General features: G+C 38.2%; 2 protein-coding genes across 5 annotated transcripts in view; both read right to left on the bottom strand.

Moving 5' to 3' along the window:
• Positions 1-3,490, bottom strand: part of slc18a2 (solute carrier family 18 member 2) — a 24,445-nt gene extending 20,955 nt beyond the window's left edge. Inside the window, exons 1-3 of one of the 4 annotated variants that reach the window (XM_027143095.2) lie at positions 3,368-3,490; positions 2,414-2,517; positions 1,684-1,912 (exon numbers count right to left, since the gene is read on the bottom strand). In XM_027143095.2, the coding sequence (XP_026998896.1) occupies positions 1,684-1,816 (133 nt within the window). In that variant the 5' untranslated portion in view covers positions 1,817-1,912; positions 2,414-2,517; positions 3,368-3,490. Of the gene's footprint in view, positions 1-1,683; positions 1,913-2,413; positions 2,581-3,367 lie in introns of those variants that run through there. The other 3 variants (XM_047821754.1, XM_027143097.2, XM_027143096.2) reach the window with 3 other exon arrangements.
• Positions 3,491-8,426: 4,936 nt separating this feature from the next.
• On the bottom strand, positions 8,427-19,293 carry kcnk18 (potassium channel, subfamily K, member 18). The gene is made up of 3 exons (XM_027143092.2): positions 18,938-19,293; positions 18,458-18,595; positions 8,427-11,360 (listed from the first exon to the last, which is right to left on the bottom strand). Exons 1-3 carry the CDS (start codon positions 19,161-19,163, stop codon positions 10,504-10,506), a joined length of 1,221 nt encoding a protein of 406 aa, XP_026998893.1. The 5' UTR covers positions 19,164-19,293; the 3' UTR covers positions 8,427-10,503.
• Between the last annotated feature and the right edge of the window lie 6,166 nt (positions 19,294-25,459).

Genomic DNA, 25,459 nt, shown 5'->3' with positions numbered 1-25,459 from the left:
CCATAGTTCATTTTGAAAAGTAGCCGCATACCTTTTTAATTCGTAACAAAGTAATATGACGTTTTGTTATCTATAGAATTGAGTAAAAAACCACGGTTTACTTTATAAACCGTTACTTTAGGTTCATTAATATAGTAGCAACATTTTTCAGCATGTAGGTTCCCTGATGCTAACTGGTGGTCATACCACCCCACGTCCACCGCACCCGATAGATCCGGTGGAGCAAAATTATTTGCCCATTCAACATGTCCTGGTTAACTGGCTAATTCTGAGATCTTTAAGAAGAACTGGCCAAACTGTGAGGAATTTTGTCCCACAAAAGATAGATTTCTTTAAGCCCTAAAGACGGCTTATGGACATAAAGTGTAAGATTTTGAGCTTACAAGTCTATGGATCTGTGCTGGGAAACTGAACAACACAATCTTCTGAAAGATTTTCTCTCAGTTGGTGTTACGATGTTGTTGTTGCAGAAAACGTCAACAGAAAATCTCTCATAACTGTTCACATGGGAATCTGTTCAGTGCTTTAGGGGATTTGCACGTCTTAAGGTATTGGTTACCGAGCCCTGTTGATGGGCCGGAGTCATCCTGGAAAGAGACCATGCCCATACAGATAGAGGATAAACATGATCAGTCAGAAGAACCTTGTAATGAATCGCATTAATGCTCTTCTCTTAGACAGCAGATTCAAACATATAGCCTTTGTAGATAAAGGTTCTAATCTGGCCCATGTATTTTAAATTATGTGTTTAAATTAAAATAATCTCCTTCGAATTTATAAAAATTGCAAAATAAGAGCTTATTTGTCCACTAGGATAGACAGCATATATAGAAGTATATAGACAGCAAGAAACTTAGGGCCGGGAACACAGTTACTGACGTGCTAATTCTCTGTTGTTCGTTATTATTTTGACATATTTGTATTTACAAACTTATTTTCTTTACAAAATGTGTGGATGTACAAAGACGTACAATATTTATGCCATTTCCGTACATTTGGAGCTGCAGTCTGTTCAGTTGTTTTGTAGATGACATACTGTATAATAAATCCCTTTGTGAACTGAAGATCTACCTTTTTCACAGCAATGATGACACATAAACAAACATATCCTGTGACACTAAACTAATTTATTTGCTCCGAACCACTATGCTGAGTTTGACGCCACTGCTCTAAGGGGACAAGTGGATGGCAGTAAAATAAATACCCCCTCAACACAACACCCCATCCCACATCATAACAGCCACCGATTTTCCTTTAATTTGTCACATCTGCATGTTGAGGCTACAGATTTGTGGATAAAATACTTTACGGATTAGTCTTTCCATCCTATTTTTAACCTTAAACTCCTATTTATGTATTTTATATCACTTATTTTTAATAACAAATCCTAGATAAGGATCTGTAAATATAAAGCAGCGGATTAATTCTGACACTTATCATAAAAGACGTGTCTCTGGAGAGAAGAAACATGTGTGTGTGTGTGTGTGTGTGTGTGTGTGTGTGTGTGTGTGTGTGTGTGTGTGTGTGTGTGTGTGTGTGTGTGTGTGTGCTCGCCCACTACCCAGAACATTAATGAGATTAAGATGTGGCTTAATAGTTTATCACAGACTAAACAGTTTATCCCCAGACCATATCATCTATCTCCATGTTACAGGTGTGAAAGCAGACATTAGATTGACTTACCCACCACCGTCAACAACATGTTATCCAATAGCAAAGCAATAAAAACGATGAACAGGATCAGCCTCCTGGACTGTCTCTCTTCCCTCAGCCATGTCAGTAAACTGAAATCTCTAAGAGCATCAAGTAGTCCCATCGTAATGACATCCAAAAGAGAGGAGAGGGAAAAAACGATGGAGAGGGAGATGTGTCCTGTGCTGAAGAAAGAAGTGGTTAGGAACCACCAGGGTCACTGTGGATACATAATAATAATAATAATAATAATAATAATAATAATAATAATAATAATAATAATAATAATAATAATAATAATAAGAAGAAGAAGAAGAAGATGATGATGATGATGATGATGATGAATGGATTGATTGATTCATCATTTCAGATGTTAATCTTACAGAAATAATAATAATAATAATAATAATAATAATAATAATAATAATAATAATAATAATAATATGTATATGTATATGTATATGTATATGTGTATATAAGAAAGAAAAAATATCATCATAATTATAATAATCATAATAATAATAATATATAAACAGACTTGCCACAACGAAAGAACTAAAACTAAAAAAAAAGCCAACCCAATAATCAGGCTCAAATCTAATCTACCTAATAACTGTAAAAGATTATAACAAGAAGAACAACAATATATTAATAAATAATAAGGTCTATTGAGGCTCCAGGGAGAAGCTCGTGTTTATATCGCTGGTGCTCGGTGTCTCACCTCAGATGAACATGTAGCCCGCAGTCGGCGTGGTGTTTGGCGGTGAAGTGCAGAAGAGAAAAGCGCGCAGGACGCGGACCGGTTCAGTCACCGGACTCCCGCCGCTGTGGCCGAGAGTGACGTCACGACCCAGAGACGCGGGTGTGCGCACAGGCGATGGAACGGACGAATGTGCGCGCGTGGAAGAAAATAACAAGGGCACGTTAATATCCGTGCAATGCGCGTGTGCTTATTATACACGTGTGTGAAATATAATGAGCTTAAATATGCCTTCTTGTTGCACAAAGTGAGTTTGAAATCCTCACTGTTCTACATCTTCAATGCTTATATTTTATTTTCATTCATTCATTCATTCATTCATTCATTCATTCATTTTTTACCGCTTATTTATTTTATTTTATTTTATTTTATATTATTTTTTTATTATATTATATCATATTATATTATATTATACTACATTTTATTTTATTTTATATTATATTATATTTTTTTATTATATTATATTATATTATATTATATTATATTATATTACATTTTATTTTATTTTATTTTATTTTATTTTATTTTATTTTATTTTATTATAAAGAATCATGGCATGTTACAAATGACTGATAAACCATGCTGAATCATTCAAATTAAATTGTGCAGATTAGATTATAAACATCTCTTGATTTGAACTAACTTTATGCCTCTATGGATATATCTGTATCTCAGTTCTATCTGTATATCACTAGCTATATTCTCAGTACAACCATTAAAGCTTATACTGTACTTACTTTAAGCTTTTTTTTTTTGTTGTGGTCATCTTCCACTTTGATGATGAACACAAATGTTTATTAGGGTACAGGAATTAATTCATGTTATTTTCCCTAAGCAGATCCCCTAAACCCTTAATATCATAACATAGACTTTTATTTATCAGTATAGTGTTCTAGTGACCTAATCTCATCTTACCTGATTTCTTCTTTCAATTTTGTTGAACAATCCTCTAAAATCCTGATGTGAGCTCTGTTATATGTGAACATCAGTTCACAAGCTACACTATGATTAAAATATAAATCAAAAGCTTTCATTTGAAATAGAAAGAAAAAGTGTCAAATCCACCCCTATGATAAAACATGCATTCAAGCATCATTTTTCTAGATGAAAGGCTCTACTGAATTAGAACAGAAATCAGATGATGTTTTGATGGCATATGGAATCCGTTTGCTATCAAATTAGGCAATTTTGTAGTACACGCTTTTACAATAACGCCATCTAGTGTCCCAATTGTACATTTACATTATTAATCTTACTAACCTTGTTCCTGGAGGACAATCTGTCTTGCACTGTGTAGAATCCCAGCTATAACACAACCACTTCAACACAGGAATAAGTGTTAATTAGCTGAGTGTTAGTGTGTGAATCAGGTGTGTTAGAGCAGAGAACTCTGGGTGATGAGGAGACTGATTATCTTCCCCTGGTGTTGTTTGGTCTACATCTTTCCTGCACCTTGCTGCATTATCTTGGACTTTGTTGTGAGAAGGTTAAAAGTGACATTTTACATTATTAAACTGTTATGCTGTTCTTGTTTGGAAGTAGTAGCTCAGTGGTAAGGTGTTGGACTATTAATCAGAAGGTTGTGAGCTTGAATCCCAGGCCCACCAAGCTACCTCTCCTGGGGCAGCTGTGTAAATGTCTAGTGTTTTAGATTTGTTAAGACCATGAATGGGTTATTATTGAAATAAACTCTAGGTAGGAGTTATATTTAACTCTATATGTTAGTAGAATTTGAATTCCACAGAAGTTTAGATTTAACTCCTAAAAAGAGCTGAAAAATTAACGTTCATTTAACATAGTGCCATTATTCCATGGTTATGCATGTACACTCAAATGTAGCTGAAATAAACTCACAGCGAGTTTACTCCAAAGGCCAGAATACTGTATGCTTAGTTATGTGCTCACGTGAAACAAATTTATATAATGACCCTAACCATTATATTATATTGCACAGTCGACATTTGGTCTCATGTTTAGATCTAAATATATGTGCCGTTAAATCTTAGATTTTTATAATTATAATAATAATAATAATAATAATAATAATAATAATAATAACAATAATAATTGTTATTATTATTATTATTATTTATCATTATTATTGTTGTTGTTGTTGTTGTTATTGTTGTTGTTGTTGTTGTTGTTATTAGTTGTAGTAGTAGTACATGTAGTACCTTGTTTTAAGAGATTTAGAAAGGTAATATTATTATATGAAGGGACACGGTGGCTTAGTGGTTAGCACGTTCACCTCACACCTCCAGGGTTGGGGGTTTGATCCCCGTCTCCGCCTTGTGTGTGTGGAGTTTGTACATTACATTGTTCTCCCCGTGCCTCGGGGGTTTCCTCCGGGTACTCCGGTTTCCTCCCCCGGTCCAAAGACATGCATGGTAGGTTGATTGGCATCTCTGGAAAATTGTCCGTAGTGTGTGAGTGTGTGAGTGAATGAGAGTGTGTATGTGTGCCCTGCGATGGGTTGGCACTCCGTCCAGCGTGTATCCTGCCTTGATGCCCGATGACACCTGAGATAGGCACAGGCTCCCTATCATAAGCGGTAGAAAATGAATGAATGAATGAATAAATATTATTATATGTCCTATCTGTACAAACACTGCAAGCAAGCATCAAAGAGACTCACCATCTCAGTGTGCAGACAGACAATAACAAGTGTTAGGGATAAAGATGTAATGATTTTTAGGGTTTAAATGGCTTCTGGATGTCACATTACAGCGAGAACCACTTATTTATTTTATTACTAATAAAATGGGGTTTTAATGTGTGAATAAAATATGACAACATGAGTGTTATGGGAAATTAAGTGCCTGACTACTGTTACTACAGAAATGATAACAGATTAAAACAAGCGAGTTAATATAAACCTGTGAATCGAACAGCCGGCACGATTCGATTCAATTCAATTCAGTTTAGTATTCTTTGTATAGCACTTTTAATAATGGAAATTGTCTCAAAGCAGCTTTACAGAAATATAAAAAATCAGAATACAAATAACAAAGATTAAAATTCTATTTAATTTTTACAATAATGGTGGCAAGGAAAACTCCCTTTGACGATACACTACTGTCAGGGCTGCTGTTATAGGAAATAATTCGATACCTATAACACTATAACACCTATAACACCTGTTTTTGTCTATGAATGTGTATCTGATGTTGCATACAGTGTGTGTGTGTGTGTGTGTGTGTGTGTGTGTGTGTGTGTGTGTGTGTGTGTGTGTGTGTGTGTGTGTGTTGTTAGGGTAGCAGGTCTAGGTAATGTATTATAGACACCAACCTACTTCAAATGTGAAAAACAGGATGTGGTCTCTAACTCTGTTTTTCCAAAATGTGTCCTGGATGCATCGGTTATAAAAATTTCGACTGAGTTGCTTGTTCTTTTCTTCACAGCCGTGAATGGGGTTTCTCCATGCTAGAACATTACTAGGTGTAACAGGAAGAGAAAAGTGTAACCACAACATGTCACGTGTAGACAACAACACATTTACAGCATTTAGCAGAGGCCCATATACAGAGCGACTTACATTTTTATCTCTTTTTTTTTAAACAACTGAGGGTTAAGGGCCTTGCTCAGGGGCCCAGCAGTGCCAACCTGGTGGACACCTTCCGATTGGTAGTCCTGCACCTTAAACACTAGGCTACCACATCCACCATCCAGGTTTTTCAGGCTGACATGACTTATCTTGTTGTAATAACTAAAACACAAAGATCAGAAAGATCAAGCTCAAGAGGTTGTGACTGTGACTGCAGCACACACATAACACCCTCTAACTCCTCAGCCTCCGGGTGAAGACTCCTGAAGGAATCCAGACTCAACAGCAGAGGCGAGGTAAGCCGCCAAGTATCAGGTGAACGTAACGTGTGTCTCTCTGCCTCATTACATAGCCTACAACTGGAAGAAGACGACGCTCCACAATCTGCCCGACCTGAAGCCAAGCTCCTGGGGTCCACCTCGCCACCATGCTGCCCGCCGATGCCTTCACGGCTTTGTTTTGGTTCTCCACTTAAAGTATAAAGAGCATTACTTTTCTTTAAATCTCCGACTCTGCAATGATTTGTCAAATAGTAATAATAAACTAGAATGTACATTTTCTGAAGAAAATGTGAATGGTGCTTGCACATGGCAAGTTCCCCTCATCGTGCAAGTTCCACCTCATCGAGTGTTTTGATATGTCACATGTCGATGTTGTGCAAATTTTTTATTTTCACGTGAAATCACGTGACGTCACGTGACTTCATCAAATTACACATGAGGAAGTTCCCCTCATTGTTCTGACTGTTTTGATATGTCACATGTAAAATGTTTTTTGATTTTGCATATTTTGGGGGCGTGGCTGCGGCACAACCGGAAGGCCAGTCGGTACATTGGTGTACCAATTGGTGTACCAGTTGGTATTGGTGTAGATAGTTCGAAAGCTTACCGAGTTATAAACCTCCAAAGTTTATAATGGCAGTCTATGTGAAAAAAGGCCCGGTACCTGAAGTACTGGTACTCGGATCGCTTATAAAAGTCATAGCACACCTCTCCTCAATGAGCTGCTCAATTTGACACCTCATTCATGGGTCTACGACAAAAACTGCGGGACAAGTTACGCCCCGAAGTTTTGTCCGGAAGAGTATGCAGGATAGTAAGAATGTTGCTTTGCAAGCACCATTAATAACCAAAAAAGAGGGCTTTAAGGCTGTATACACAACACACCCTATCAAATAAAAACTGTAGTAAAATATAAACTCTGGATGCAATCATTCATATAAGAATATTGCACATTTTGCTCAGACGGAAGGTCCATATGCATAAAGGAAACGGGTTTCTAAAGCCGTCTGTGTAGGTAAAGATACTGTACGTCATCAGATCATCAGGAGGTTGATATGCTGGCCATTTGTCTCACCTTTACTGTACCTCCACTCAGATATAACGTCTGTTTGGAATATTCCATGAGCTATAGACACTCTTCTATTTTGTCAAAATGAAAAATAAAATTCAACAATTATAAAATATTTTATTTGGTGGTTAACATTTGCACTGAACACAAACAGATTAAAAATCATGTAAGGAAATGTATAGTTTTTTGTTGTTGTTGTTGTTGTTGTTGTTGTTTTTTTTGCATAGACTTATTTATAGTCTATATTATATTTTAAATATTTGTTTATTTGATTAATCAAATGGCCGGGATATTTATATGATCTTGATATTTTGGGTTCTGTTCCTTCACACTGGGTTTCCCTCTTGCCCTCAATATTGCACAGTTTCCTGATGCCTATCTAAATAAAGACATCATGTGGGGTCAGTTCATTCATTTTCTACCGCTTGTCCAAACTTCTCAGGTCACGGGGAGCCTGTACCTATCTCAGGCGTGATTGGGCATCAAGGCAGGATACACCCTGGACGGAGTGCCAACCCATCACAGGGCACACACACACTCTTATTCACTCACACACACACACACACTATGGACAATTTTCCAGAGATGCCAATCGACCTACCATGCATGTCTTTGGACCTGGGGAGGAAACCGGAGTACCCGGAGGAAACCCCCGAGGCACGGGGAGAACATGCAAACTCCACACACACAAGGCAGAGACGGGAATCGAACTCCCAACCCTGGAGGTGTGAGGCAATCGTGCTAACCACTAAGCCAACATGCCCTGTGGGGTCAATTGATTTACAAAAAGAATCTCTCTTTTGTTTTATTCATTTATTTTACAGATATTAAATAGACTTTTTTTTTAAAAATAAAAGAAGACTTTTTTTGGCTGGGATGTTTCTGGGAGTCACACTGATACAAGTCAAATATAAATGAATACTCTTCATGCTTTTTTGCTGTTTTTATTATCCCGACACGGACGAATAGTGTAGAAGTGATAGTGATAAAAACACGGACAAATTGCTCACCTCATACAAGTGACTCTTAATCGGTGGATGAAAAGAAAAGAAGAGAAGGGATCAAGAAAAACAACATGGGAAAATGGCAAAACGTTTATTTAATACTGATAAAATTTGGGATGGCAGGAAACTCATATTAATCATTTGTCATATTAAGGGTCATTTAAACAGAATGTTGCGTCCACAAGTTGCAATCTAGGTCAGATAAGCATGTCAAATTTATTTGGTCACGTGAATAAAAATACATTCAGTGTGATGGCAGTGAAACAATAACAGAATACAGTTTCATTTTCTGTTGTGTCATGTGATTTCAAGAAAGTAAGGTGTTTTAAAGAAAAGAACGACCCACATCAAATGCACTTGCAACGAGAGCGTCGATACGGCTTTTACGCGCGCTGAAAGCTCAGTGGAAAATTGTAAACCGGATAGAAATCGTGTAAGCAAGACATTTAACCCAACTCTGTGTTCTGAGATATGTCTACATTTGGAAATACCAATGAAGTTTCAGCTAAGATCTCAGAATGACTGTATGAACTTGTCAGTAAATTACATTACTATTACTCCCAACACACTAAGTGTCAATATGAATACAGCTACAGTATACAGGTATGTGACAAGCTATGATGGTTCTTGTAATATTTACATTTCTGTCATTTAGCAGACATCCTTGTCCAGAGTGGCTTACAATTTATTTCAATTTATACAACCAAGCAACTGAACGTTAAGGGCCTTGCTCAGGGGCCCAGCAGTGGCAGCTTCAAACTCATGTAGTCCAACACCTTAACCACTAGACTACCACATCCCCCAATCTAACTGTAACATGTAATATAACTCTGTGGGCTTCTTCGGGTAAAGGACGTATACTGGAGCATATCCAACGCTTCCGGTAAACCCAAATTTAATATTATATCGTTCATTCTTTTGTAATTGATTATGATTCTGTTAACTCGTTGATCTACCCAAGGTGCCGGTGTGGTATCGTGTCATCTAATCCTAAGGAAAATCCAGAATAACATGACTCACGTGTGAAATATTATTAATCATACTATCGGTTATTTTTAACTGATTTGTACAACCTATAGCAGTTGACAGCACTACTTTATCATGTAGGTTTGCTTGAAATACAAAGGCAAATACGCAACAATATTGTACAAGAATGTTTTGTTTTTCTAGACAGGATGTGTTTGTCATAGGTAGTAGGTTTCCTTTTACAGTAGATGTTACTAAACCACCGGGTTTCTTACATTATCTTTACATCACATGTGATGCCTTATTTAGTTATGTGGATATATGGGTTAACAAACTCATTTTGCACATGCAAAGTGACCTGCAGGTCTGATGACATGCAGTGTAAACATATTGGGGCTTAATCAAGAGCCTAGTCCTGGTTCAAGAACTTACAATTTCTATACTATGGCATACAAAAAGCAGATTTTCAAGGTCCCAGCAGAAAATAATCAGGGAAATTACAATCGGTTTATGTTAGGTCTAAAACTTCACGATCACACCACAAGAGCACGAATAAGGCAAAAGACTGTGGTGTAAAATTTCCTCTGTGCTGCTGTGACCCTTAGCACACAGTTGGTTTAAAGTGACATAATTATTTAAAGGGGCTGTGGTGAAAAAGTATATTAAACTGTATAAAGATGTCCACAGTTTGTATTAGTTGGTGCATTTCAGTTGAATTTATTTCGTACTCGCTATTTATGTAATATTAACGCAGCTCAGGAAAATACTGTTTCGGCTCTGCGTTAATGATAAAACAGACAAGTTTAGTAACATTTTGGTCCAGAAATGAGTTCTGGCTCTGCTTTGGAAGCTGAATACTGAATATTTCGGTGCTGTTCCACCACTTCATGGCCATAAAAACTGTAAGAGAGAAAAAGATAAAAATTTGTTTGCACCATAACGTTAATGCTGTCAGGGCTGCAAACCAGTTGGTCTCACAATGCAGATCTCCATTGTACTCCAACAATATCCAGTATTCTTTAGGGAGAAATGTAAAAAACTGAACTTTACCCCACGCCCGTGCATCATAAATACTCATAATTCATCCATCTATCTAACCTTCCTTGCAGCTTGTGGAAGCTCAAACACTGACAAAAATCAGTAAGAAGATTTAGAACAGAAAAAAAAAAAACATTTGTCTACTTTCCTCATGGATTCTCGACATTTTCAACATGCCCAATTTCCATTTTCTGAACCTTGTACTTGCCCTTCTTTCCCACGCCGAGGCAGCTGACGCAGCCGATGCAGCGGTGATAAAAGCTGATGATACGTGACTGACCCAACTTAAAGGCCATGCTCATAATGGCCATGCCTGTGATGATGAAGAGGAAGGTCAGCATGAAGAACTTGGGGTGCTTGGGCACAATGTCACCAAAACCAATAGTTGTAAGCGTTATGAAGCAGAAGTAGAACGCATCGAACCAGTATAAGTCCGTCTCCCACAGTGGCAGGATCAGCGCCCAGCTCAGTATATAAGCAAAGACGACGAACAGGATCAACAAGAACGGCACATTCAAACTCTCCATCTCTTGGCCTATGGTAGAAAAATCCCACATCTTGAAGCCCAAAGGCACAGGTGGCATCCGATTGAGCTCGGGGCAAGAACACGTGCGCACCAGAGGTCCATTCTGACCAAATTTCTCCCGTTCAATGATCCTCTCAAAGATTGCGACATTTTTGAGAAACTGGCTGGATTTTTGCTTAACACCTGACTGTTTGAGCATCACTTCACGAATGTCCATTGGTTTACTCACCACTATTTCCTGACTGGGGGTGTAGATACTATTATGAATTGCGACACGTTCCTGGGTTCTGCAGAGGTTTCTCACCCGAGTGAGAAGATGTTTGCAGGAAGAGTGTAACCTTTGGTAACCGTTGGAGACGAGCATTGCTAGAATGTCACCAACATCTGAAATGACTAAGAGCATGAGTGGAATTCCCAGCATGGCATAGATGATACATGCTGCTCTTCCAGGACCAGTCACTGGGTAGATCTCTCCATAACCTGAGACACATAGAGGATGGTGGTTATTTTATATATAAGTATATATATATATATATTTAAAGTAAAAACTCTTCAATATGTTTATATACAGTTTCATCGATTGATTGATCGACTGATTGATTGATTGATTGATTGATTGGTTAATTGATTTTTTATTTGCATAGCCTAGACGTCTCTGTGTATTGAGAAAATCATGTCATGGTTTTGCTACGGTTTTCCTATTCTGCCCACCTGACTATATTCTGTAGACTTTATAGAGAAAGTAATCTGCAACTTTATTCAATTTAGAACAGGGATTATTTATCTGTTCATCTGTACAGTTCATTACTCAAAATAAAACCGTGACAGTTTTACTATATCGGTGTGTGTTGCTGAATTCTGAGTCATGAGTACTGTACATCAGTGTTTGAGGTATAAAATTCCAGTACTGAAGACCAACACGTGGCTGGTTGAACATTTAACATGACTCTTTAGCCGTGAACGACTCCACAAGCTGCATTTGCAGAGCTATTAGAATTTTAGACAATCTTAAACTTCACCCTCCTCTGAAGCATTCAAGCCTCCACAGGGAAACTGAGTGACAATTTCAAAGCCAGAAACACTTCAATACCCAGAGACTAGAATGATGCCAACCACCCAAACCCACACACACACACACACACACCAACACACAAACACACCTTCATAATAAACTCTACATCATTGAATTGCTGCTAACAATCTTTCATATTTATATCCACAGCATTTTACTACTGCACTTTATTTATTACAAAACTTGTCACTGGTTTGCGCTGCAGTGCTATTATTGTACTGTACTGTCTTGCAGTGTCTTGTACTGTGTTTGGGTACTACTAGGGGGTTTTTACTCCTGGTCACTTCATGCGTTTTCTGAGATCTGATAGCTATCCGATGGTAAAAACACCAGGTCTAAATGCCCTTCAAAACGGTTCCGAGACGGATATAAATCCGATCGTTCAAACCCCTTCAGAAGGTGGTCTGGGACGTGTTTCGGATGAAACTGGACAGGTGTAAATGAATGTGGTTGTTCAAGCCACGTACGTCAGCGCTTTGCTCCCCCCAAACGGAAGTACGTCACTCGTAGGTGACTCACGAGTCGTGCATCGCACCAGAAACAAATATGTTTTCCCACCAGCGCTGGCTCCGATCTTTCACCCAGGGATCTCGTTTGGTCTTAAAATGCACTGCTGCCAGCGAAAATGCAGCAAACAGTAAATGCTGTTTTTTGTAGCAACCGCATACACCAAAGCGTGTTCCATTTCAATTACCCCGGAAATGAGGTCAAATATATTAGCATTTTGGGCGGGAGTAGAAAGACCGGATCGATATCCGATTCGCCGAGACACATTTATGTGGCCTAATGTAAATGGGACAGTTTTAACAAAATCAGATAGCTATCGGATCAGAGAAAACACATGAAGTGACCCGGTGTAAAAAAGCCCTTACAGAGTGTAGTGTCTCCTGTAGTTCTGTAGCACCAGGGTCCTCAAGGAACGCTGTTTCATTCTACTATGTACCGCACCAGCAATTTAGGTTGAAATAACAATAAACGTTTCTTGACCCGACTTAGCTTTAGTATTTACCCCGAAACTGTAACATACGATTGAAACGAAACAGAAATGTAGAACTTGTACACAAATCTCAAAAGCATAAAATGGGCAAGTGTTTAAAAGATTTTATTCAACACAGGATCTGAGATTTCATACAGAGTTCCTGTTAAAAAAACAAACAAAAAAAACAAAACAAATTACATTACATTAGATCAAACCTAACATACTACTACTGCACATCCATTAAAGAAGGTTTTCTACCCCAACGAATTTCGATAAAAAGGAAATAGTTTATGAGATTGCTATGAAGCCCTGTGGTTGAGGTTTCTGCCGCTTGCAAACTAAGCTGTTATCGACTCTGAGAGACTGTATATATCGGCCAGAGCTACGAGATCAGATGGCGGATTTGTAACTGCTTGGAAGAAATGGTGTATGGTACAATTCTCTCAGGAGGGTGATGAGAACATAAGCAGTTCTAGAGTGTTCTCTTTAACAGCTACAGCTGCATATAGACTCTGATAATTACAAGTTTCACTGTCAGATGTTAAATCAGATGAGCTGCTTCTTCATGGATTGTGTCCATGCTATCATTTCCAGTAGCATTCGTTCATTCATTTTCTACCGCTTATCCGAACTTCTCGGGTCATTGGGAGCCAGGCGTCATACAAGGCAGGATACACCCTGGATGGAGTGCCAACCCATCGCAGGGCACAGTAGCATACAATTTTTTACATATAATTTATGTAACAAAGTCTTTTGAGATCATTCTTTTGAGACATTATGTAGTCATTAATAATTTTTTAAGAATTGTGTTCCTGAGCATGTGAGCAGTGTCCAGGTTCCCACTGCAACCATGAACCAGAATAAAAAAAAATGAAGATGAACAAATGGATGGATGAACGTACGATCTTTTAATTTACCCCTCTGTTACAAGATATCGGTTAAATCGATTGGACTGAATTCAGGACTGATTATTGAAGTGATTGAGTTTGCTTTGTCTAGTCTGATCACCTGAAGATGTGCATTAATTATTTATTTACTTTGGAAACAGACCGTCCAGGACCAACACATGATCAAACAGAATGAACAGAAAGAGATGTATGTATTACAGCATTACAGAATTTAGAGATACCATCCAGGGTGTATTCCACACCTAACACACAGGGATAGACTCCGGATCCGCCGCGATACCCCAACCAATGGCTTTTCTCCTTCTCATCCACCAATAATCACTTAAAGATTGTTATGATGGTTGACAAAACCCACCCTTAATGGACATCTGCAGTGCATGGCTAATGGATGAGGACATAACATCCTGAGACTGAGCCAACCCAAGCTCTCTGTCTTATGATCCAAACCACAACAACTGCATTATGTGTGTTAGTCATATTGATTAAATGTTTTAAGGAGAATTTCTTCTTTATGCCATTAGTCTTAATCATTCTTGGAACATTTTCCATAAAGTATCATGGCATAAAATTGATTTAAACCATGTTTGTGCTACAGTGGTTAGTGTGTGTGTGTGTGTGTGTGTGTGTGTGTGTGTGTGTGTGTGTGTGTGTGTTAAACTTCTCCTATTGCTTCATGGACAAGTGGCCAGACTATAAGGTACATCTAATTCCTGTAATATTTAGTAGATTAGCCAGTTATCTGCTGTAACCCATATACGGTTTAAACGGCTCAGTCAGTCGCATCGTATAGTGTTACTTTTCCACGGATGGATGTAGAAAAGTATCACATCTGCATCTAATATTCAGATGGTGTTGATGATTTGGATCAGGTGTGTTAGATTATAGTGGAAATAACATCATACCTTTAAAATGATGCCCATCATGAGACACAGAGAAACAAACAGAGACCCAATGAGACACACACACACACACAAAGGAAAGTAGAGCGAGAAAAAGCAGACAGAAATGATGATACAGCTGATGCCAGTGGAATGTACAAGGATTTGATCTGTGCTAATAAGGACAAGCTCAAACTCTGAATTGAAATGTTAGCGATGAACGCCTAGACCCAACACAGGTCCATTGTAAGTGTATAATATAAAATTGTAAATGTTAAGTCTCTGGGTTGTTGTTCGAAGGACAGAGGACCTCTAACCTCCAGGGTATCACTGTATCATGTCTGACCCTTTGCTTTGACCCCAACCACAAAAAGTTGGGATATGTTAAGAATGAATTTCACTCAGACAAGGCACATGATTGGTTCCCGGCACGAGATCTGAGCTGATTGGCTGCGCATCATCACGTCCTCTTCCAGCTTCTTCCCTTGTTGTATCTCGCCACTCTCGTTCACGTTGTCAACTGTGTCTCGCGTATTGTGTTTGAAATTAACTTTTTGTCAAGCCCTTACTTTTGTTAAGCCCTAGTGAGCCCAAGAGGAAGAGGAAGATGATGACCATCAGTGAAAAGGTCAAACTTAGGGCCAATCCTACCTCGCCGATTTTCACCTATCGCGAGGGGTTCCGGTCCCCATTAACCTCGATAAACGAGGGATCACTGTAGACCTTTTATATTGAAACAGTTTGGTAATTCTAAGAAAGGTAAAATTTGTTTTATTACTTTTATATGTTTTGAAAGGTCATGCTTATAAATGAAAAGACTATTAAAAAAACATTTTAACCAAATTGTTGATTAAAATTTTGAAATAATTTAAACTTCAGAAATGGGGTTTTTGCTGTTATCAATGCTATAGGTTTTTTCACAATACAAGTTGTTTAAACATGGTAATAATAATAATAATAATAATAATAATAATAATAATAATAATAGAGCTACTAAATGATAAAAAAAAAAATTAACCGAACTTGGATTCAAAGAACAGTTCCTTTTAAGACTGTTGAGTCAGTCAGAAATCAATCTTTAAGATTCTGAATCTTGAGACCAGAAAAACGTAAGTTAAATTAACAGATTATGTTGTCCATCATCAGAGAACCTGACACTGAGACAGTATCTGTAATGAGTCGGTCTGTGTTTTCCTTTGTTTCTGTCTGCTGCCTTGCCCTGTTAATTGTTTAAACCGCATTTGGATCCTCACTCGCTTTTGTCTCACCGTGTCTCATCGTGACAGAGTCTGTCACGATGAGACACGGTGAGACAAAGGCGAGTGAGGATCCAAATGCAGTTTAAAGTTTTAATAAACAAAACTCAAATGAACAGGCAGGCAACACGGAACAAAACAGGAAAATGAAAATGGACATGGACATGGACATGGACACACCACATACCAACAACGACTAACAGCAGGGAAGTGAACAAACAGAGTAGATATAGTGAACAAGAACCAATAACAAAACAGAGACAGAGACAAAGAAAACAAACACACCTGGAGGAAAGATTGAGTACAATTAGTGTCCATGGTAACCAAGAAGTGGGCGGAGCAAACAATCAACAGGGCAAGGCAGCAGACAGAAACAAAAGAAAACACACACAGACTCATTACAGTATCTGCACACTGATTATAAAATCAGTTCCACCACACTGACCCGAATGATTTGGACTATCACAAAAGAGCCTCAGCAAATGCACAGCATGTACAGTACCTATACAGTCATGTATAAAGAAAATTCCATGTTTCAATAATAACAAATAACAAATATATTCTGTAATTTTATTTATAAGGCCCTACATAAAAATTGTGTGTTCCCACTAACTTCTATAAACAAACGTTATTCTCAAATAAAAGTAAAAACTTAAAATTAATTTAATTCATTCATCATTTCAACCCAAAAAGTAAAAACTTTCAAGTGGGACAAAACAAGAAAAATCAGAATTACAATAGACTGTAATTCTTTAGTAAGTATCTTAAGAAATGTTTCTTTTTAATTATTAGAAATTCACTGTAACTGACTGCCATTTCTCCTGAGGGTCCTTCTGATCAAGAATTAAATGTTTGCATAAAATAAATTGTCACGATGGCTTGGATGGTTTGTTTATATCTTGTGCCATGTGCTTTTGTTTGAGTTTTGTCTTTTCACGTGGGTTTGCCTTGCCAGATCCTTATCCCCTTCCTGTCTCTGCACACCTGATCCTTATGTTCCACTAATTACCTTCACTATTTATACCTGTTGTCTTGTGTGTGTTTTTTTGCTGAGACCTGGTTGTTGTGTGTCTTTGTTACCCGTTTTGGATCTGGATTCTGTTTCCACAGAGACACCTTTAAGAAACAATGCTATTCCCAAAACATTTGCAGAATTAGAAAAATAAGTTTTCCATCTTTTCCACCCAATCTCCTGACCATGAATGAGTGTGGCATCATCAGAAATTAAAAACGTTCCCACAAAACAGAGAACGCTGTTCTATTGCATTTCTCACACAAACTTTAAAGCAATTTCCTGTTTCATTTTTAAATGATTTTCTTCAGTATGACTTTCACTGTTTCACTTCTTTTATACTTTTTTATGTTTTCACAACACTAGTGATGCTTCCTCAAAATAAACATGATGATATGAACATGACACTATTCACAGCTCATAAAGGAGCATCTCGTCTGTTAGGAAATATTATTGTGTTGCCTTTCTGCTGTTCTTATGCAGTTGGCCTGATTACAGCTTAGGCTCTGTGTGCTCATGATAGCCGATTAGAAGCAAAGTACATAATATATTGTGCAAATAAATCTCCTGCCCGTTAGAGAGAGAGAGAAGAAGAAGTCTCTGACTAATCTAAAGTCTAAAGTACAATAAAAATCCGAGCAGGTATTTCCAGAACTTATATTCTGACTGTACAGTGAAAATTTCCCTTGTTGCATCTTATATGTATTTTGTGTAAGCTCCTTAACACCACTTCTTTTTTTCTCTTTGCTCCAGATGATGCATCATTGCATTTTAGTCAAACCCCATCAGCGTTCGTTCCACAATGAAACCTAATAACTGTCCAATTACAAAGCCCTCTATCAGATTTGGGCCATGGATGAGACACTAATCGGAGACGATCACTCGAGGTTCAATCAAACAAGCACACATTTTGTGTGGACAAACCCAAAAACAAAAAAAAAACAGATGAAATAAACACTCAGCTCCATATGCTGTAGATAAAGCCAAGATGATTCTGATGATGGTTGCATCCATGAGCGATATTTGATTCGTGCTTAAGGAAATTAAGTGCATGCTGAATTTTTTTCTCACAATATGACAAAAGTGTTATTATCCATACATGCAAACCTGAGTGGGATCTTATGCAATATTTTTTTTTAATAAAGTAAAAAGTTCTGCACTGTTTTTGATCTTGCAGCAGTGTTTTACTTCTGGTTTCCTTCTCAAAAGCTTTGTCATAATGGATGCAGTGACCCAGAGCAAAGGTCTGTGCTGGAAAAGGTCTCTACCGGTTATAGAGTATAAGAATTGACATAAGAACAGCTTAATAAAACAACTCAAGAAGTTTAAAAGACATGTATTATATGTCAGTTTACATGCAAAACAATATAAAGCCATGAAACAAAACAAAGAAACAGAAAGCAAAATGGCAAAGCATGGATGAAGACTGAAAGAAAAAAAAAACGACAGCGAGAATTTGAGTGTTTCCTCACCCACAGTGGTGAAGACGGTGCAGCAGAAGAAGAGAGAGCCATAAAAGGTCCAGTTTTCATGACTCTGAGACCACACAGATTGGTATCCCCCTCTGATCTTCTGCTCTACAGCACCCATGAGAACCTCCTCAGACTCATCTGAACATCCATAAAAAACATGCTTTTCACGTTCCCGATTCATCATTTTAATGAGATAAAGATTACTACAGAGCAAAGCGTGCAGAACTAAACTGCAGTTCAATTCAGCTCAATCTCAGACATGCAACAGCTGGATAAACGTTTCATTCGTTTGCGCTTTAGACTTTACATTCAGTGACGCTAGTAGATCATTAAGCAGTTCTATCAGAAAGAAAAATGATTATTATTATTATTATTATTATTATTATTATTATTATTATTATTATTATTATTATTATTACAGAAGTTAGAGACATAGCCAAGAAACAAAGAAAGGAAGAAAGTAGTATTCTCTGGTCATACCGGTGTGATTGCGCACGGTCGCGACGACTTGGCGCACGAAATTTCGGTACTCATTCGTGCCATTTCTCGGTCTTCCCTCGAGCTCCTGGAAGACTACGGCACCGAGCACGGCGTATCCGATGAGAGAGAGGATGAGCACCGCGTGAGGAAAAAGCGCCCACACGCATCTGGCCGCTCTCCTCCCCACCGCCGGCCGCGCGCGCCGCTCTTTCACAGCCACGGACATCTTCTAGCACTCTGCGTGTTCGTCCTCTACATGTTCTGCGTGTCAGCGTCCCAACGCACGACTCATGGCGGGTTGCCAGTTTACTCGAATACGTTTAAGACCCACCCGAGGGCATAAAAGCATGAGCCCAAAGTCTGGTTATTAAACAGACAGATTGCGCCTCCTCTCGAGGCAACTATTGTTCTGAATTAATAATCGGGCTTTGAGTTGAGAGGTTATTCATTTCTTACGTAATGCCTATTATGGTTAATACGATAAGTGCTATGTATCCGTGCGCAATCTAAATAAATAAATACATAAATAAATAAAAACACACAACACAAAACAAAAAACACAAAGCTAACAAACAAACAAACAAACAAACAAACAAACATAGTGTGCATGGTGTTTTCTCAACCCCAGCCACATCACTCTTGTTTAAAATATGTCTCAGCTAGACATAAGTACATTATTTTAGTTTGAACATGACCAATTTTCTGTTCAATTGAATCCAGTCTATTTTGTAAAATATAAACAATCTACAAGCACAATTTAAACCACCCTGGTTGTGGACACCTGACCAAGCACCCTGACAGTTTGGGGAAGAACCACATATGAGTGTGACGGTCAGGTGTCCACATACATTTGCCCATATAGTGTACATTCCCATTACAATCATAGTGCCCTTGAACATGTATTGACTTGTGCACGTGTTGCTCCTTGCACTGCTCCTCACTTCCTCAGAATGCTCGACCGGTCCCAACATCTCTCAGGGTAAGAGCTAGGAATACAACAAAACACTGAGCTGGTGGAATGAACTTCCCCTAGATGTCCAAACAGCTGAGTCACTGGATATCTTCAAACGCCAAACGACGGGTGAAGATCTACTTCCTCCTGGGATCTTAAGCACAGTGTACTGTATTTTACGAGCCTTTGCAGCTTGTAAGAGTGACAAATGTGTACCACCGATATACCTACTACCATGTCAGTGTCTTTGCCTTGCCAGGAAAAATCTACTACCCAAATAATATCTTGGCGGTGGTGATTTTACAGTGGTCTCTTTCCATTTATGGATGTAGTGGATGGAGGATGTATACTGTGCAAAAAAACCCCCAAAAAACAAACAAACAACAAAGTCAGTAATTGCTTACCTGCAAAGTTCAGCTATAAGCCAGTCATCACCTGATAAAAATCAATAGAAACATTCTTATGTCTGTTGACAATAAAATCAACCTTCTGAACCGCTCTACAGCTGAGCAATTACCTGGCATGTGTAGACAACTTCTTTATATATTTATAGCCTAGCTGCTGAAGACAAGCTGCTCAGGCAAGGACTGTTGCTCTGATAGAGGCAAAGCGAGCAGACAACATTGTACGAGAATACTCTACTCTAAAGTGTGATTCTCCATAACTGAGATTCATGTTAGTTTTTAGAATAAAGTATAAATTAAAAAAAATAACAGCAAAAGATGAGAACGCATAAAAAACGCGAAAAGACTCTAAGAATGCGATGAAGATTGTACACAAGTGGGATTCTTATGGAAAAAGCTTTGAAGATGAAATAAAATAAAAATAATAAAGAGATATGGTGTGATGCAACAGTTGGGGAAAAGCGCTATCTACCCTCTTCTACATACATGACAACACAGATGGCCACAATTGGCTGCTGTCATTGTGATTGACAGACAGAGAGAGAGAGAGAGAGAGAGAGAGAGAGAGAGAGAGAGAGAGAGAGAGAGAGAGAGAGAGAGAGAGAGAGAGAGAGAGAGAATGACATCCTTGAGTGAATGATAGCCTAAATGAATCCAAAAATTAAATTCTTTAAGATAAACCATTCTCCCAGAGCTGAAACTAAAATATACAAAATAAACCTTTATTAAATATAAGTAAGTTCTATAAAACTTTGTCAAATTACTTCCATCAGCTCAAAGACAAAGGGATTAAATAGCTTAAAAGCACCAGTCTAGCCATACAAGTATGTGCAGAGTACATTTGTCCTGCACCACCAGTCTGGCCCCAAACAGAAAAGGCTATGCTGATTGATTTTCCTCGTTTTTATACACTCCATCGTTCTCTACTGGACCCCTGATCCTCTGTTGATCTATAAGTGCCATTGCTACAGTACAGTATGGGAAAGTGTTTAAATAGAGTTCATTCTAAACCTCAGCTAATGCAACAGCCATTTCCAGCCATTACATATTTATGCAGATAGCAATCAGTGATTATGGTTTTTAACTCAAATGTTTCAGGTATAGAAAACTGCTCCACACACACACACACACACACACACACACACACACACACACACACACACACACACACACACACACACACACACACACATATATATATAAGTACTGTATGGCATGCATTTCACTGCCATACAGTACTTTGTATGATTATATATACGACTAATAAAATGTTTGCACCACCCTATACTTTACCCATTCCCACCTCTGCTTACCTGCTCCTCACGTCTTACCAGGTACCTTCCCTGTTTAATCCTGTGGTCCTGCATCGTTTTTTTGCTGTGTCATTGCATCCTGTTTCTTGTATCTTGTTTATTTAGTTTCCCTGTATTTGGTTGGTTTAGTTTCTTTTAATAAAACCCCTTGTTACCTGCCATCCCTGAATTGGGGTTTGATTTTCACTCTGTATACAGTATGCACCCTTTTCCTGACACAACTGTACATGATACTGCCTGATCTGGCAACACAGACAAAGTCCTGCTGCAGACTTATTCATTGGACACACTTTTGCCCATCATTAGTAGGACGTTTGTGTGTTTTGTTCGTCGCTAAGTGTTGGTACCACAAGAGAATATTAAACACATGGGTTAGTTTTTGCATAAACATTTAACCAGGTCGAGCTAAAACCTTGTAGTGATTCAGAAAATGCATTGTCAAACGCTAATATCGGTGAATAATGGAATATGCATTTACTGACTAGTCATTCAGATGTGCTCAGATGTGTGTTCGGATAAATTGTGTAATCGTGTGATCCAAATAACCGGATTATTTTGATCAAAATCAAAGAGCTATGTCTTCCAAGACTACAAGAGAGCCACTGCTAGATTATTGAAGAACCTTAATTTACTTTTGGTGGTAAAAATACACTCAAAAGTTCAATCCAGACCACTTTATCCATAGCCACAGTCTCCAGCCCCTTCTAAGGGGTGCTCAGATATTCCAAAGTGTAAAATCTAATACCCCTAGCAGGTCCTAGGTCTGTCCCAGGGACATCTTTTTTTTTTTTTTAAAGATAGTTGAAGTTCAATTGAAGTGGTTCATTTGAGCTCCTCACTCTACTCCAGAGAATAAGCTCTTCTACCCAGCTGAGGAACCTCGTTTCTGATGTTCTGTAAGGATAATCATAATCATCATCCTTCACCACCATTTGTCACACTTGTCAGTTACTCCATTACATTATATCCACTTCAATCTTACACACATAATGTCTGTAGTGTATGAATATGAACAAAAATGATGTATCCATTGTAATAAACAAAGATCTGTTTAAAAAATCTGAACTGATATAGAATAAAACATTCAGACGTCCAGCCCATTATTGCAATGCTCTTGTTGACTGTTAAATCTTTCCGACATCTTTGGTAAGAGTTACTTAGCTTTTGCAGCATTGTGGATCAATATTCTCCCATTCCTCTTGGCAAATTGTCTTCATTTCCCTACGCTTGGCAGATGATATGAAATTATTCTGTACTGTATCCTGGAGCATTGCTCCATTAATGATAGATTAATAGATGACGTGTATTTCCCATTAGGCAGAGAGGCAATGATGCTACCGACACCGTGCTTCTCTGTGAGTGTGGTATTCTTGGGATTATGTATTACAACACTTTTTTTTTCCCTCTCTGTACAAAATTAAAAATGTGGTAGTGAAAATAAGACGATGATGTTGAAGATCTTAATGAAGAAAAAGAAGTTTATTCCAGCATAGCAGTGACAAAATACATGACGTACTTTAGGTTCATCGGAGTCAATAATAACCCCGAGTAAATCCTGCTCAAGCATTTTATACAGTTTTCTCTTTTGGTAATTTAAATGAAGTTCCGCTTTGAATGTGTATTGAGTGTACAAGCTGAATGTCTCCCAAATGGCTGGGCTGCGCCTTGTTGTCTAGCTGATTGTCTTTAAATGTTAATCATGGTCACGTACACCTTGTCTTGGTATTGTTACAATTGTTATCAACCGAGTGGTCACTTTAAATGGTAATCATGGCCACGTAGGCCTTGGTATTGTTATCAACCAAGTGGTCACTTTAAATGGTAATCGCCGTCACTTAAACCCTTTGTTCGTGGTGATCCTTAATGTCCTGCTGCCGCTCCCATATTTATAATTGAATCACGTTTATACGTTTAGAGTCCTAAATGTATTACCTTATGATACTTTTTAGATGTGTACCTTGGAGTGGAATTTGGGTGCGATTTCTGTAATTTCTTACATCTCATATTAGCTAGATGAAAAAAATACTAGCCTAGTGCCTTTTGCAAAACAGACATGGCTACGATCAGCAGCAAACAGGAACTGGAAGACTCCACCAAATGCCAGGGGTATGAATGGGAGCAGTTTAGCTTCCATGTTAGTATACGGTGTGATTGATGGTCTTACTTTACTTACATAACAATAAACAGGGAAAAATAACAAAGCAGATGATGTTATTTTTACAACATTTTAAAATAGTTCACTACATTGAAAAACTAAAGGTCCATATTGAGCCAATGCTTATTTCTGCCTTATCAAAATGTTTTTCCCCTTTTATGCTACAGCAATTTTTTAATTGATTAATTAAAAACACCTACATTAAAAAAATCCCTGTTGCTCATGTTTTAAGAAACAGGTGTGGTAAAAAAAAAAAATAGACAAAAAAAAATTGGTGACTCCAATCACCATATTGACCACTAGCCCAATCTAGCATTCATTCATTCATTCATTCATTCATTCATCCATTCTCTACCGCTTATCCGAACTACCTCGGGTCACAGGGAGCCTGTGTCTATCTCAGGCGTCATCGGGCATCAGGGCAGGATACACACTGGACGGAGTGCCAACCCATCACAGGGCACACACACACTCTCATTCACTCACACACACACACACATTACGGACAATTTTTCCAGAGATGCCAATCGACCTACCATGCATGTCTTTGGACCGGGGGAGGAAACCGGAGTACCCGGAGGAAACCCCCGAGGCACGGGGAGAACATGCAAACTCCACACACACAAGGCAGAGGCGGGAATCGAACCCCCAACCCTGGAGGTGTGAGGCGAACGTGCTAACCACTAAGCCACCGTGCCCATCCAATCTAGCATGATAAAGAAAATCAAGAAAAGACCAAATTTGACAGACTAGATTACACAGAGTTTATTGAAGATCAGCGCTGATCAAACACGAATCATGCTTGACCTCAGGTGCATTTTGATTATCACCTCTTTTCATTTCTGGACAAATATGGACTTTCCGGACACCATTATTTCCCATTCTTTGGAAATTATGTCACCATTATAACGTAACCTCAATCATATAAGATAAAAAAAAACAAAAAAATGTAAAAAAAAATTTTTTTGTTTTTCCTAATTTGATGTTTACAGGTTTTTTTTTTATTTAATTAACCAATAAACAATTTGGTTATGATTTGCATCCAATCATTGTTTTACACTTATTAGTGCATTATTTAGTACAGATATACATTTGCAGACAGGTCATACAGTATGTAGGCATAGATAAGCCCACAAAACAATCTACAGGATAGCAAAGCAGACTAGAAGGAACATAGTGCTATCTTCTTGGCTTCGTTCAGACTGGACCTCTGACTTGCACTTGAACGTTTCACTGCAGTGTGTGAGTCAGCTGGAAAGTATTAAGATTATTAAAACTTGGCTCTGGTGGAGGAGTTAAAAAAAACTTCAGCTCTTAATTGATATTAAAAAAAAAAAAGAATTGAGATTGACTGACTTGTTTTGGATCAAATTACATGCCAAATGTATTAATATCGTTAGCTGAAATACGTCCTCGTAACGGTCTGTGGTAGGGGACCTTACGCTAAACACTACGAGACACGCTAAACACACAAAGCCCAAACTAGGAGAGGTGTTTTATGATGCTGCTGCTGCTGCTGCTGCTTTGGCACTTTACATACTTATTTTATTAATCTTGGCTAATAGAACGCTCTTCTAGTCAAAGCTGATTTGTTGTTTCGACGGGATCTTCGTCTGCTTAGTGTCCGGAGTGTAAATATTTATGTGAAAGCCCACGAAGGCATCCACATCATGACTTTTGGAACAAGTCTGATGTCAT

This window comes from Tachysurus fulvidraco, chromosome 12 (assembly GCF_022655615.1).
Source record: "Tachysurus fulvidraco isolate hzauxx_2018 chromosome 12, HZAU_PFXX_2.0, whole genome shotgun sequence".
In the NCBI taxonomy this organism is placed as follows: Eukaryota; Metazoa; Chordata; class Actinopteri; order Siluriformes; family Bagridae; genus Tachysurus; species Tachysurus fulvidraco.
This window is presented reverse-complemented; position numbering and strand designations above follow the sequence as displayed.

Coding starts and splice junctions, on each gene's coding strand:
- kcnk18 (XM_027143092.2), bottom strand. CDS start 19,163: ATGTCCGTGGCTGTGAAAGAGCGGCGCGCGCGGCCGGCGGTGGGGAGG. Junction 18,596..18,937: donor GACCGTGCGCAATCACACCG/GTATGACCAGAG, acceptor ATGGATGTTCAG/ATGAGTCTGAGGAGGTTCTC. Junction 11,361..18,457: donor CACCGTCTTCACCACTGTGG/GTGAGGAAACAC, acceptor TATGTGTCTCAG/GTTATGGAGAGATCTACCCA.